The sequence below is a fragment of the Ascaphus truei genome, chromosome 4 (assembly GCF_040206685.1).
Source record: "Ascaphus truei isolate aAscTru1 chromosome 4, aAscTru1.hap1, whole genome shotgun sequence".
Lineage (NCBI taxonomy): Eukaryota > Metazoa > Chordata > Amphibia > Anura > Ascaphidae > Ascaphus > Ascaphus truei.
Window position 1 is genome coordinate 347,070,178 of NC_134486.1, and position 14,224 is coordinate 347,084,401.

The 14,224-nt window shown below is 38.5% G+C and overlaps 1 protein-coding gene across 1 annotated transcript in view; it reads left to right on the forward strand.

Annotated features, from left to right (window-relative positions):
• The window catches only part of CSMD1 (CUB and Sushi multiple domains 1), a 2,556,145-nt gene that overhangs the window by 2,052,961 nt on the left and 488,960 nt on the right, over positions 1-14,224 (forward strand). Inside the window, exons 27-28 of the mRNA XM_075598211.1 lie at positions 6,952-7,143; positions 12,314-12,452. Coding sequence (XP_075454326.1) covers positions 6,952-7,143; positions 12,314-12,452 — 331 coding nt within the window. The remainder of the gene's footprint in view (positions 1-6,951; positions 7,144-12,313; positions 12,453-14,224) is intronic.

Sequence of the window (14,224 nt, forward strand, 5' to 3'; positions counted from 1 at the left end):
GGACGGACGACTGGTAATGATCAAGCCCAGTTTCCGTTTTTTATCACACAGTATAGTGGTATAGCTCCAGTTATATCTAAAACGCTAACCAAACATTGGGGCATTCTCCAGAGAGATCCAATCCTCAAAAGTATCCTACCCGACAAACCGAAAATAGTGTTCAAAAGAGCAAGGAATCTAAAATCCTCTTTATCACCTAGTTGTCCGTTAGACAGCCTAAGAGATCACCATGTTACATGGCTAAATGATCTCAAAGGCTATTATACATGTAATGGCTGTATCGGATGTAAACATAGTAAAAAAACAAAGACTTTCCAATCTAATGTGACAGGAAAGAATTTCAACATCAAATCTTTCATCACCTGCAAAACCAATTTCTGTGTCTATCTACTGGAATGCCCATGCGGGCTACAATATGTGGGCCGCACGGGGAGACCCCTCAAACGTCGGTTCGCAGAACACGTTTACAACATTAAGAGGGGTCTCGAGACACACAGTGTCTCAAATCATTTCAGACAGCATCATCAGCAGAGTCCTGAAGGGCTAATATGTGTAGGGATTGATAACCCAAAAAGCAGTTGGCGTGGGGGGGACAGGCTTAATACAGTCTCTAAAAGAGAAAGTTACTGTATATACACACTCAGGACCTTGACCCCCCTAGGCCTCAACATTGAGTTTGACCTTGCAGCTTTTTTAAGGGACTCTTAAGTACATTCCAGTTTAGTAAATGGGATATTTTAGCCCACTATTCATGATTTGTTGATTATTCTTTATGTGTTTGTACTATGGCAATCCCTGGACCATACATGTGAGGAATGTCATTTTATTTGTTTTTAATTTCATTTATTGTAAACACTGTTATTATTTAACCTTTGCCTTTTTCCAAAACAACGTGAGGGCGCGCGCATGTTAATGCCCAGGGTACAACCCCGATCGTGCTGTCAGTATTTCAGCTGATCCTCCCTTGGCTCAACATCACAGCTAAGTCCCACCCCCAGTAGGAGGTTCCCTCCATCTGGGTTTGTATATAGGGCATCACGAACTAAGCTCCACCATCCCCTGACGAAGTGACCACGTGTCACGAAACGCCTAGGGAGGAGGAGCTTAGTCCTTTGAGCCATCTCAGCACCCGTAGCCTGATCCCAGGGAGAGCTTCCAGCAGCACTGACATCACATGCCGAGTTGACAGCGTGTCAGTGTGCAGGGATCCTATCCATTGCGGCAGAAGGGTATACAAGCTGCGGACGGCAATTTGAGCAATACGGTTCAGTATTGCACCATGTGAGTGTTTTTATCATTTAAAAGTGTTTTTAGTTTAATAAAGGTCACTTCATACTACACTATATTGTGCCTATCCTTGTCATATATTGGTGGGATTTCGCAACGAGTTAACCCCAGACGCCATTGAAGATTGAGGTCGCCTCCAGCAAGCAGTCTCCACGTGGGGTACGTGTGAGGAGCAGAGGAGAAGGGGAGCAAGCACAGATCCTCTAAACTGTCTTCATTGGCGTCCATTATGTGAGTAGGATTCTTCTCATTCTCAGATAGGGCTCTGACTGCAGAAATACGCTGCGCAATCAGGTGTTTCTTGTATCTGTCATTCCAGACGGTGCATTCAATTAATACTTTGTGGTGTGTGCTACTAATTTATAAGCAAAATGCAACCCAAACTACAAACATGAAGCTAAATCTGGGAGTATCCGTATAGCCCCAGCCTCTCCCAACACTGCCAACAATTTTCAGTTTGTCCCAGTATCTGAAAGGAGGATACACAAGTGCTCCTCAAATTAAAACTAAGCAGCCAATGTGGAGCTGACTTACTGCAATCAAATTTTCTGCAGGCCATATCCCTAAGACATGAAAAATTGTGAGAGATGTTCCAATCTTCAAAAGTGGGGACAAAAACACTGTCTCAAACTACAGGCCAATCATTCTTCTTTCAATGCTATCCAAAGACATGAAAATGTATGTTCACTCCCAATTAAGAGATGACTATACCAAGACAAATTTCCCTAGCCAATTCCAATCTGGCTTTCGCCCTAAAAACTCCACAGTAACTTCCCCCCTAAAAGTTTGCAATGAGATCCAGTGAGGAATGGAACTGGGACAACTTACTTGTTCAATATTCCTAGCTTTTGCAAAGGCTTTTGATACTGTTGATCATGTTATCTTGCTAAATAAATGCCAGTGCTCTGGAATAGGGAAACATGCTTCAAACTAGTTTCATTCCTACCTATCAGATACAGTCGATCCCAATATGTGTCTATTTTAGGCACTAACTTCAACCTCTTGGATATCAACTGCAGTGTTCCGCAAGGCTCTGTTCTGGGGCCCCTACTCTTCTCAGTCTTCATCAATGATCTTTATATAGCTTGCAAGGGAGCTTCAATACACATGTACTGTATGCGGTTGACAGAATATTATCCGCACACAGCCCTCACGTCTCTGACCTTGAACACATATTTCAATCTAATTTTTTGAGACTTGAAAATTGTATTTCCCAAAACAATGTTTTTTCTTTTCTAAACTCACAAGACTGTAATAATGGTATTTTGGACCAAGGCTACTGTACATTTCTAAAGCTACCAATGACAGAGCTTCAGATCACAACCAGCTCTAATACCATCCAAGCCCATGTTACTAGTTTTAAATATGTGAGCAAATGGTTTTATTCCCATTTAACATTTGGCTTGCACATTGATACCCTGACATCCAAAACCTATTCCAAACTAGGTGTACTTTATAGGAACAAATCCTGCCTAAGCCTGCTAGTCAGAAAGCACATTGCACAGCAGATGCTAATGTCAATTTTAGACTATGGGGACATATTATAAGGTACAGCACCCAAAACTCACCTTAGCAAACTAAAAACCCTCTACAATTCAATATGACGCTTTGTCTTCCGATGTAACAACAATACACATCACTACGAAATGCTCAAAGAACTAGATTGGTCATCATTTGAGTCTAGACACAAAGTTCATTTTTCCTGTCATGCCTTCAAATACTTTCTGGGCCAGCTACCCGCCTATGTGAGCAAGCTAACTCACCCCTACCACACGCAGCACTTATCACCTGAAATCTGACTCCAAACAATTGTTCATTGTCCCAATGTTCAACAAAGTATTCATCCACTCCTCCTTCTCTTACCGTGCACTTCACACCTGGAACAATCTACCTGAGACTCTCACTGCCACTACCAGTCTAAGTTCTTTCAAAACTAAAGCTGTCTCACATTTTAATGTGGTCTGTAACTGTTTCATACGCCTAAAAGATAAAATATGTTAAACTGTTCATGCAATGTATAACCCTGTTCATTTAAAGTAACCATGTATTTGTAACCTTGTATTTGTCATCATAACTCTGTGCCCGGAAAATACTTGAAAACAAAAGGTAGCTCTCAATGTATTACTTCCTGGCAAAACATTTCATAAATAAAATAAATAAATGTTTTTATGTAGAGTCAACATTGATTACCAATCAATGCTATCTAGGGCTCAATGGGTGGGGCAGGGTGTGTGGCTTATGGGGGTAGGTGCCCCCAGAGAGGGAGGTTAATCTGCTTGGAGGGGTTTACAGGGGCAGGGGGGTTATCCCCTTGTTTGCCATAGCGGTTATACAGATATGACATACAATAGGTAGTTAGGGTTTTTGTATTAACCCTTCTGTTACTTTAGTGACCATGAAGGCATGCTTAATACATGCCTTAAAGTCAACTATATCTTCCAAGTGTTTAATTTATGTATTTTTATTGGGAAGGAAAGTGTTTTTGGCTGAAAATCCCTATAGACTTCAATGAGAATTTTTGTCCAAAAAAAAGCTGCTTTGGCGTACGTAGATTTAAGGTCCTTAATGTTTGAACTAGCAGACAGTATTTAAAAGTTCTGGAGTGCTGTCTGTCTACTGTATATACATTATAAATTGATCATTCATATTACAACACGTGTTCATCATTTTACATTTTAATTCTACAAAACAGATTTCTCATTGTCCAGCCTCAATGCAATCATCAAAAAAATGCTCTCAGTTTGGTCATTGCCAAGACTGTCAAAACTTTTTCAACCTTCACAGCACTAATTCTAGGATGTTAGCAAAGTATATTTTTTCATCTTTCCGCCAGAAGATGTTATAAAACCACAATAAATAATGATATTTTTTGTGGGGTAGCAAAGCACAGAGGAATTGTATTTATTTTTTTTTTTATATGGTCACTTTCTCAGATTTTTGAAGGAGCGGTATTAAATATACTTTGTTAATGTCTCTGGATGCATTCTAAAAATGCTAAATTGCAGACTTGACTTCTACTATGCTATTTAATGTAAAGAAAAATAAATACCAAAATTTTTAGTCCACAGTACAGTATGTTTAGAATTAAATACAAAATATAAAAAACAATACTGAATACTACATTTGTATTTAAATACTAAAATATATTTTCTCCAACTCATTACAAAATATAAAATGGAATATCAACTTTACTTGAAAATACACTGTTGAATGATAACAGCTTTACAGAAAATATAAATGATCTTAAATTACAACATGTTCGTGCTCATAAAGTATCCCCCACGTAAAGTGTATTCATCAAGATGGTCCAGAAATGTTCATATATACTGTAGTATCCAAGTTTTTTTAAATGAAAAGAAAAAACCTTAGGTGGGGTGCCACTTTCTTTTTTTCTTGGTAAGGAATCCGTCCGTCCTTCTACTAGAAGATAGAAAGCGCACACACCAACATCAAACATATGTGAAGATTCAAGTTTATCTCCGAAGAAAGGGAGGGGGGTAGAGTCTCTATGCTCCAAACATGCTTGGGATCATCTCTGGTGTTCTCTCAGCTTGCATCCGGTGCCTGCATTCCTGCAGATGTCAGACTGCACCTCTGATATTCTGGGTGTGGCTCTGATGACGTCATTTCCAGCGGTCATGCTCAGGGTCAATTGCTCCACACTGCCTGGCTTTTTAGGTCCAATCCTAAACATTTCGTTAGTCCTTTACTAACTTCCTCAGGGATGCTTCCAGAAGTGGTATTATCGCAGCCACACCCAGAAAATCAGAGGTGCAGCCGGACGTCTGCAGGAGTGCAGCAGGTTGCAGGCACCGGTTGCAAGCTGAAAGAACTTTGGAGATGATCCTAGGTGTGTTTGGAGAGTTGAGACTTCCCCTTTCCTTTCTTCTGAGAAGCTTGAATCTTCACATTTGTTTGTGAGTATATTTTATTTAATCACCAATATATTTTTGTGATTAAAGTGTACTACACCATGAGGTTTGTATGTGTGTGCTTTCTATGTTCTAGATTGCTCCAATATAATTTATCTTTCCTATTTTATTATTTCATTATATTAGGAATTTTTAAAGGGTACCTTTAAGATCTTTTTACCAATTCTATTTTCATAAGTGCATTATAAAAATGACTTTAGTATCTTTCCCTCTGTTAAATGTGTGCTCCTTGTTAAAATAGCATACAATAAATTTAGAGATGGTCAAAACCAGAGGTTTGAGATCCGAACCGTTCAGAACCTTACATTCTAAAACCAAATACAAAACCAAAACTCAAATTTTTTAGGCCCAAAACCAGAACATTAGGCAAAGTGTCCACCTCTAATTGTTACGCCAATTTAGAATTTATTGAAATTATTTTGATTTTTTTTCCCATCAATTGATAATAATAACCAAACAAACAGACTTTTGGCAAAACCAGCACACAAAACATTTTTAGAACCAAAACAATGTCCAAAGGCAAAACACAAGTGAAAGTACCCATGGCATAATTCATTTTTTCTAATGGAGAATATCTTTTAGGAATACCACAAGGGCAATGTAATGACAGTTTTGTGGCAAAATGAACATACATAGCATAATTTTCATTTGGCACTTTTTAGAATCAACCTCTTTGCTCTAATTATTGACACATATGCATCTGCTGCTGATTTGGGGAGTGTCTGTATGCTTCAAAATTGCCTTAGCACATAGTTCTCAGCCCCCTGCATATGCATTGGTGTTTCACAATTGTTTTTAAGCATTGTACTAAATTGAGTGGGTTATATTAGCATAGGGAACCAACAGAAATCTTGCGGCCAAGGACAAATTAAAGGAGCAGCCCCCCCTCCCTTGATTCACCCCTTGTACCCGAGGGCTCACTGGGGGGACCCTGAGGGGGAGAAGGATATATTGGCATGGGGGTGGGAGAAGAATACAGTTTAAGGGCACGGAGGTTAGTAATTATGGACCTGGAAGGGGTAGTTAGTGACCTGAAGGGGTAGTTATGGACATGGTGGGTAAACATTGACCTGGGGGTTTATGGATGCGGGGGGGGGGGGAGGAGAGGGAGGCAGGGGGGATGTTATGAATCTGGGTGTGGTAATTTTAAACTTTGAGGCGAAGAAGGAGAAGTACGTATTGGCCTGGGGATATAGGTAGCAGGCCGTGAAACAGAGGGGCCCAAAACAGAGGGAGGAAGTAGAGTATGCCTACATGTTCCCCTCTGTTCTGAAAGGCACCTCTGCAAATATTGCACTACATGTTAGGCTTGCCAGCAGGACGCCTGGCCCCTTTGACTCACCGGGCCAAGGATAGGAGTCCTGGCTATCCCCCCCCCCCCCCCTGTTGGTGGCTTTGTTTGAGCACAGGTTTTCAAATCAGTTTAGTTTTTCAGGTTGTTGTTCCTCACAAATAAATATTGAAGTACAAATAGTTAAGAACTAAAGATGTTATGAAAGAATACGTGAAGCAACATTCATTGTACTTGTCCAATATTGTGTTGATTCCTGTTTCATTTGAATCAGATATTTTTAATTAAAAAAAATGCCAAAAAGCCACACATCATATGAACAGGATTCCATATAAAAAAACACTTTTTCATTACATAAAAATAAATATACTACCAAATACATAACATTGTAAAAGGGTTAATGGTTGTTTTAGGTTTAATTTATATATATTTTATTTACAGCTTCAATTGCATCAACATGTAATGACCCTGGAATTCCTCAAAATGGTACCAGATATGGAGACAGCAGAGAAACTGGAGATACTATAACATTTCAGTGTGACCCTGGGTATCAATTACAAGGACAAGCTAAAATCACATGTGTGCAGCTCAATAATCGATTTTTTTGGCAGCCAGATCCACCAACATGCATAGGTAATTTAATCCCATTAAACAAATGTTATTCTTTATATTATAATATTGCATTAGGTAAATTATGCTGCTCAGGGTATGTTAGGGTTTATTTCTTACTCTATACCATACATTTGCTCTGTTGGAAGAACTGGTTAATAACAATTTACATGAATGAATACATCGGAAAAGCATTGGTTAGCCTTAGTTTATATGGGTGAAATGAGAAGGCTACCCGAAATTTTAATATTATTACCTAAACACAATCTAAATAACAATACTACTGTAACTTTAGACACAAGTACACATCACTAGGAAACACAAAGAGAAACATTTAGACACTTTGGTCTGGACAACAACTGTAAGGTCTTGGGTTTTAAAGGAAATATGGGTGTTGTCAGCATAGAGGTGATAGTTGAAAACAAAATATGGGACAATGTCACCTTAGGAGAGTGTAGAGAGAAAAGCAAATGAAAATATCACTTGTGAGCACATTAACATGTCCCAGGCAGATCTGCAACCTTGCCTTCCCCCATTATCTCCTAGCATACAATGCTTCCACTGCAGCTATGGAGTCTGGGAAATTACATGCAAATTAGCAGTGTCACCTTTTGCTTCAAATCCATTTAACATGGACCCCTATAAGTTTATGCCTGCTGTATTACACAGTATTTTCAGTAAACCTACTCACAGACAGCTGTTTTGACCTTTTGAGTCTCATTAGTGTCAGGATGTTTATACTGGCTTTGCAATTTGAAGCTCCGATAAACGAGAAGAGGTCCCAGGATAGACACCTGGGGTACCATAACAACAAATCCAAGTTTATTTCTTGTTCATTTAATGCTGTATGACTATTGACCCAAAGTAAGAGTTATTCATATATATTTGTCCATTGCGGACAAAAGTCTCTTTTTTCAGAGTTTGCTGTTAATGATACATGTTATGAGAACTTTTCTTGATAGAACTATCTACTGTATTTGTTGACTTTTATTATGTATTTTATCTATCTTTATATACTATTTCCATTCTTTCTTTGTGGGGTAGTATTCATAAAGAAATCTGATTAGTTGAGTATAACAATTACATTGCTTTCCTCTCACATTAATCAATTTGTTTATCTTCACAAACAAGCACTTGTTTTTGCAAGTATTTTTCAGCATATTATTTAAATAAATCATATGAAAAAGTGGCCAATGACAAGTATTAGTCAAAATCTAGTCCTTTGGAAACTTTTCAAGTTTGAATGGTTATCATTCTGTAGTTGCCACTTCATTTCCTAGAATCCTTTGCTTGTCTCATTCTCACTGTTTTTTGGTTCTTCCTCCAAAGCAGTGACATCAGACTTGAAATAAAGCTTTATTTTATTCAATCTGCTATATTTTCTATATCATGTAGTAGGTAATGGGAAATTCAGGTGGACTTTCTCCCAGTAACAGAGGCTCAACAGGTATGTGGAGGGATGCTTTTCTAATAGCATGGAAAACTGGGTACTACATTTTTAATACCTGATTTTTTTTCCCAGAGAAGTTTTCCTTCCCATGTTTGTTTTAGTTCATTTTCTCGAGGTGAAAGTGCTATACGATGAGACACGTTAAGACACTGTACAGCCTACTCATTTGAATGGGGTGTCTTCTTTCACTAATAAGTGTCAAATGAAATATCATTACTTTGTAAATATAGGCCTGTATATGTCATTTGTGGCTAAAAATAAAGTAGCAGTGATTAGAAAACTGAAAAGAATTTAAAAGTCTGGAGCAGATAACAAATCTCATGGTCTGGGAGAATAACCTTGGTAAAAATGAATTTACTGCCCAGAATGTTGTATATATTCCAGGTTTTACCAGTCAGTTACAGTCGCAGTTCCACAAAAAGACACAAAGGAACTGAAGAAAGAAATAACTACATTTATATGGAATGGTAGAAAGTCTAGAATAAAGAAAAAAATAATGGTTCTCCCAACAACATTAGGGGGATTGTCCCAACCAGATGTTATCAAATACTATGAAGCCGCCAGATTAAGTCCACTAATGTATTACTTCCTGGTAAAATATTTTATAAATAAATTATATTGGTCGCTAGAAGAAGGTATAAAACCATGGGTGGATATAGAGAGGACTGAGACCCAGATACTAGACATGGCAACATTACTGTGGTTAAAAAAGAGCTCAGGCCCGAACTAATCAAGATCCAACCAGTAATATTGCATTCTTTAAAAATATGGGACATGGTCTGCAGAGCCAAGTCTATCTCGTCAATCCCCTCACCCCTGACACCAATGACGGCTAACCCTGAGTTTACACCAGCCCTTCAGTCAAAAGTATATAAGGTATGGAGAGAAAAGGAACAAGGAAAACTTAGATAGAATAAAGACGTTCCAAGAAGTTAGAGAAGAGTTTGATTTGCCAAATATGCACCTGTTTCAATATTTTCAGCTGAGACACTATGGAGCCTATGCAGTAAGCGTTGATAAGCCACTTATCAACCACTTATCGCCCAAAATGCCTACTGCTATTCAGTAAGTGGTGATAAGTGGGTGATAAAAGATTGAATCGCTCAAAATAAATTGGTCATAAAAAAAATCACACAGGCAGCGGTGATAAGCCACTTATCACTGCTTTTCGGCATGTTCATAAACTCACGCAATTCTAGTAGCAGTGGTTAGGCTATGAACGCCTATCACCGCTCTAGAATGGTGATTTTATCACAAAATCCTCACGCCAGAAAAAGTTGGTGTAAAGGTGTTGGAAACCTGCAGAGAAGCGGCGAGATGGGACTTAGAATTTTTTTTTTTATTCTGCATAGGATTGATGCCGGGAATCTCTGGAGCTGATATACATTAATATTAGCACCAGAGACCCCTGGCATGAACCCTATGCAATAAAAATTAATTTACAGTAAACTTCATTACCATAGCGGATAGCCTCAGGGACACCCTACTTCCTGAGATACAGGCCCCGTTACGGGGTGCCAGTATCTCCTATGCATTTAAATGTCGTGTCATGTGACCATGGGAATAAAATTCATAGGAGAAGCCGGCACCCCATAACGGGCCCTGTATCTCGGGAAGTAGGGGGTCCCCGAGGCTGAAACCAATGCAGTTCAGCTCAGGAGACCCCCTGCTAATCTAAACTATTATCAAAATGAAAATTTATACACATGCATTTTGGGCGAGATTTGCACAGGGAGTGATGGCTCTCTCAGAGCAGCTCTCTCTGCAGCAGATACAACTCGCCGGGTAAGGCCTTTTCAGAGGGTCGTTCATCAGATCACCGGCTAATCGCCCATTTTGTGAATTTTGCTATGACAAGAAATGAAGGCTTTCTGAATACCATGATACCAACGCTCATAAAAACGGTGATTTAAATGTTCCGGTGATTTTTTTTATTAACCTTTAGTGCATGAGGCCCTATGTCGCTTCAATTGAACCAAAACAAGATATTTTTAGGCCACTATCTACGGTTGAGAATCTTTATCTAGCAAGGAAATATCATAAAGGGACAATAGCACAACAGTATCAAGTTCTGATCACTCAAACCAATGGTCAAACGAGTAAAAGATTCTATACTGGGAAAATGATATCGGACGACCGCTCGATAGTGAGGAGTGGGAGGACATCTATGAGAGATCAGCCAGGTCATCTAGCAGTTCGTGAAATTAACCTGAAAATTCTACATAGTGGTGTAAGAGATGTGTGCTGAGGTATGCAATGGATACCGTCTTTAAGGTGAAATTACAATAAGGCTTTATTGTCTGTTCCTTTACCATACAGCAAACAAAACTAACATAAAATAATAAACACCTATCCATGTGTAAGGGCTAACATATTTTCCCAGTCCCTCTCTTCAAGGCTGGGGGGGGGAGCCCCTTACCCACTTATCACCTCAAAGTCTCAGCAGTACCTTAACACAGGTGGCCCTTCAGGTCCATGGAGGGCTGCTCGAGGGTCCAGGCATAGAGGTCTGGTCCCCTTGTGTCTTTCTCGCAGGACCCAGCCCTCCTTTTCCTTCTGTCAACTCCCTTGTGAGATAAGGAATCTCCTTCCTGTTACTCAGAAAAGGCCTTTTCTAACAGTCCTACTCAGCCAGGTGGAGTCTGGTTGATTGCCTTTGCAATTAACCAGCACACTGCTGGATTTAAAGGCAGTTTCTCTCCAACAGTGATAAATCCCTGTTACAGGTGGTATTAGACACCAGCTATGCTCCACTCATTTTTTCCAACCACCTCCTTCCTTTGCTGGTGAAATTGTGGCCAAATAGGTACATTCAAACATATTTGGTGGGTTTGCCCCAAGATAACTATTTTCTGGGGGCAAATAAAGGAAAATAATAAGGAGAGTCACAGGACTAGATTATCAGTGGAATATAGAAACTATATTAATTTTGAGACCAGTTGAGGATATAGAGAGGAACATGGACAAGCTAATAATACACATTTATCCTCGGCCAAAGCAACTATAGCTAGACAACGGACGCAAAATTATCTCCCGACAATAACAGCTGTAAAAAATAAACGATATAATGATGATGGAGAAACGTACCAGTTTGATCCAAGACAGGTACATTAGTTTTATGTCGATTTGGGATCCATGGGTGATTTACTGTGATGGGAATGGGCAGTGATCCCTAATGGAAGCCTAGTTTGGATGTAGCGAATATAGAACTAAGATGTTAAGGTATTTATAACAAAGTTTTGCTGTTTGCACTTTGTATCTTGTACAAAAAAAGTATGGAGATGTACCCCTTCCCCTTTTTATTGTTGTATCCCACCCCTTTTTATTGTTGTATCCCACCCCCCACCCTCCTCCTAATTATAATTTGTAAAAATCAATAAAAATATAAATTTAAAAAAAAAAGCAGCAATGAACTGTGTGCCCCATATTTTTGGATATGTTAATTCATCAAAGTAGCTCAATTGTTCCATATTAAACAGCTGTGAACAACTTTGTGATTAAAAAAAATTAACATCTACAAGTCCAAAATATGAGCCAGACAATAAATGTGCATACTGCAAATAAAAATCATTTTGATATTGGATTAGCCAATAATCTTAGCACCATAAAATAATTAGTTTAAACAATGCTTGTTTCTGTTTTAGAGCCATATACTGTAGTATAATTTTTTATGGTCATGGAATTTCTGTTATGTTCAGTTTAACATCTGATTGATTTCTGTTTCCTCTCGTTTTGTTGTGACAGCTGCATGTGGCGGGGATCTGACAGGCCCTGCGGGTGTTATTTTATCACCTAACTACCCTCAACCATATCCTCCTGGGAAGGAATGTGACTGGAGAATAAAAGTAAATCCAGACTTTGTCATTGCCTTGATATTCAAAAGGTACCATTTATATAGAGAAAAAAAGATGTGTAACAGGTTTTTATATGTCAAATCTAAAAATTACACCATTCATCAATTCATTGCGCTCCTAATTACATTTTCTAGCTAAGCCCTAGAGCTACTGTAGTATCTAGTACCTACACCATCAGTACAGACGCATGGCAAAATAAAAAATACATTATTTCGCTTCTCATCACTACAGTATATGGTACAAAAGATTTGTTTTGAAAACAGCTATAATACAACAAGCTGGATGTATCTAAATCAGAACAAGTCTAAGTACCATGTCTATGAAAGAAATAAAATGTACTGCAGAATAATTGCAAGCACTGTACACAACTATGTACTGTACAACATAATGTATAAAACAATTACAGCTCAACCTCGTTATAACGCGAATCTCCGTTACAACGCGAATCTCCGTTACAACGCGAATTCGCTTATAACGCGATGCAAGCATGGCTCCCAATTTTCATATTTATGAATACTTTACAACTCGATTATTGGTATCTTAAACACTTTATTGTACAATGCATACAATTGTAGATTATTTCTAACGCGTTCCGCTTATAACGCAATGTGATTCTTTGGACCCGAAGCTCAGCGTTATATGGGGGTTGAGATGTATAGGAACAACCTGAGTTTCGATCACAACCACTGCAGTCACATACTTTGGGAGTCATTTAAATAGCAGAAAAATCATAACATAAAGATTTTTCTTGGTACAAATTTTTTTTAAAAATGTGCTACAGTCAGATTCTTAATAAGAATATATCTAGGGTCATTTTTGATTGGTATTATGCAATTCATCTTTAGTGACTTAATTTATTAATTTATTCTTCTATTATTATAATATTATTGTTATTAAATATTTGCTAATTTTTTTATGTAAAACAAGCGCTTGACAGAATAAACCATGTGAAGTAGTGGCCAATAATACAGTGCAAGGATTGTACAATATCACTAAATGTAAATATAAATTAAATATACAGAAGAGTTCAATTTATTACAGATGGGAGACATTTTTCTCTAAATGTGCACTTTTTCACAAAATGCACACTTTTTTTTGCGATATCGGACTGGTTTGTAAAACATTTGCAAAGTTTCAATCTCATCTGGAAATATGGCTTTTGAGAGTGAGGTCCAGCTCAGATTCACTTAAAACACTGCTTGAAAAAAAATTCTTAGATCTTGTTAGCAAACCTTGTCCACGGAGTTCTAAGATCTTAGCAGGAATATCTTCATACCTGCAAAAACAGTAGTCTTCTATACTGATCATCACCATCATCATGATCATCATCATCCTCCCTTGTTGATCCACTGCTGGATGAAGGACTCCCCAAGCCTCTCTTCTACATGTTGCTCCAACACATTTTCTGCTTTTATCCTCTCATCTTGCTTTTAGTAGTTATCTTGGCCTTTTAATTTCCCTTGAAATCAAGTCCAGTAACATCTTTGTCCAACAATGGACATCTCCTTCACTCTTCTCCCTCTCCTTTCTTTGCACTCATGAAGTCCACTGCTTCTTGCACTCACTATGACACCTATCTCTCTTACAACGGGAGACAGATTGATGAGGCGGTGCAGCTGCCTTGTGAAAAAGATGCAGACCGGGATTTTTCTCAGATCAGTGCAAAAGCTTTAATGGCACATAACAGCAAAGAGATCCACTCTTACACCTTTCGCACGGAGGACTGCACTTTATCAAAGCGTACTTACCAACTCTTTGATAAAGCGCGGTCCTCCATGTGAAACGCGTAAGAGTGGATCTC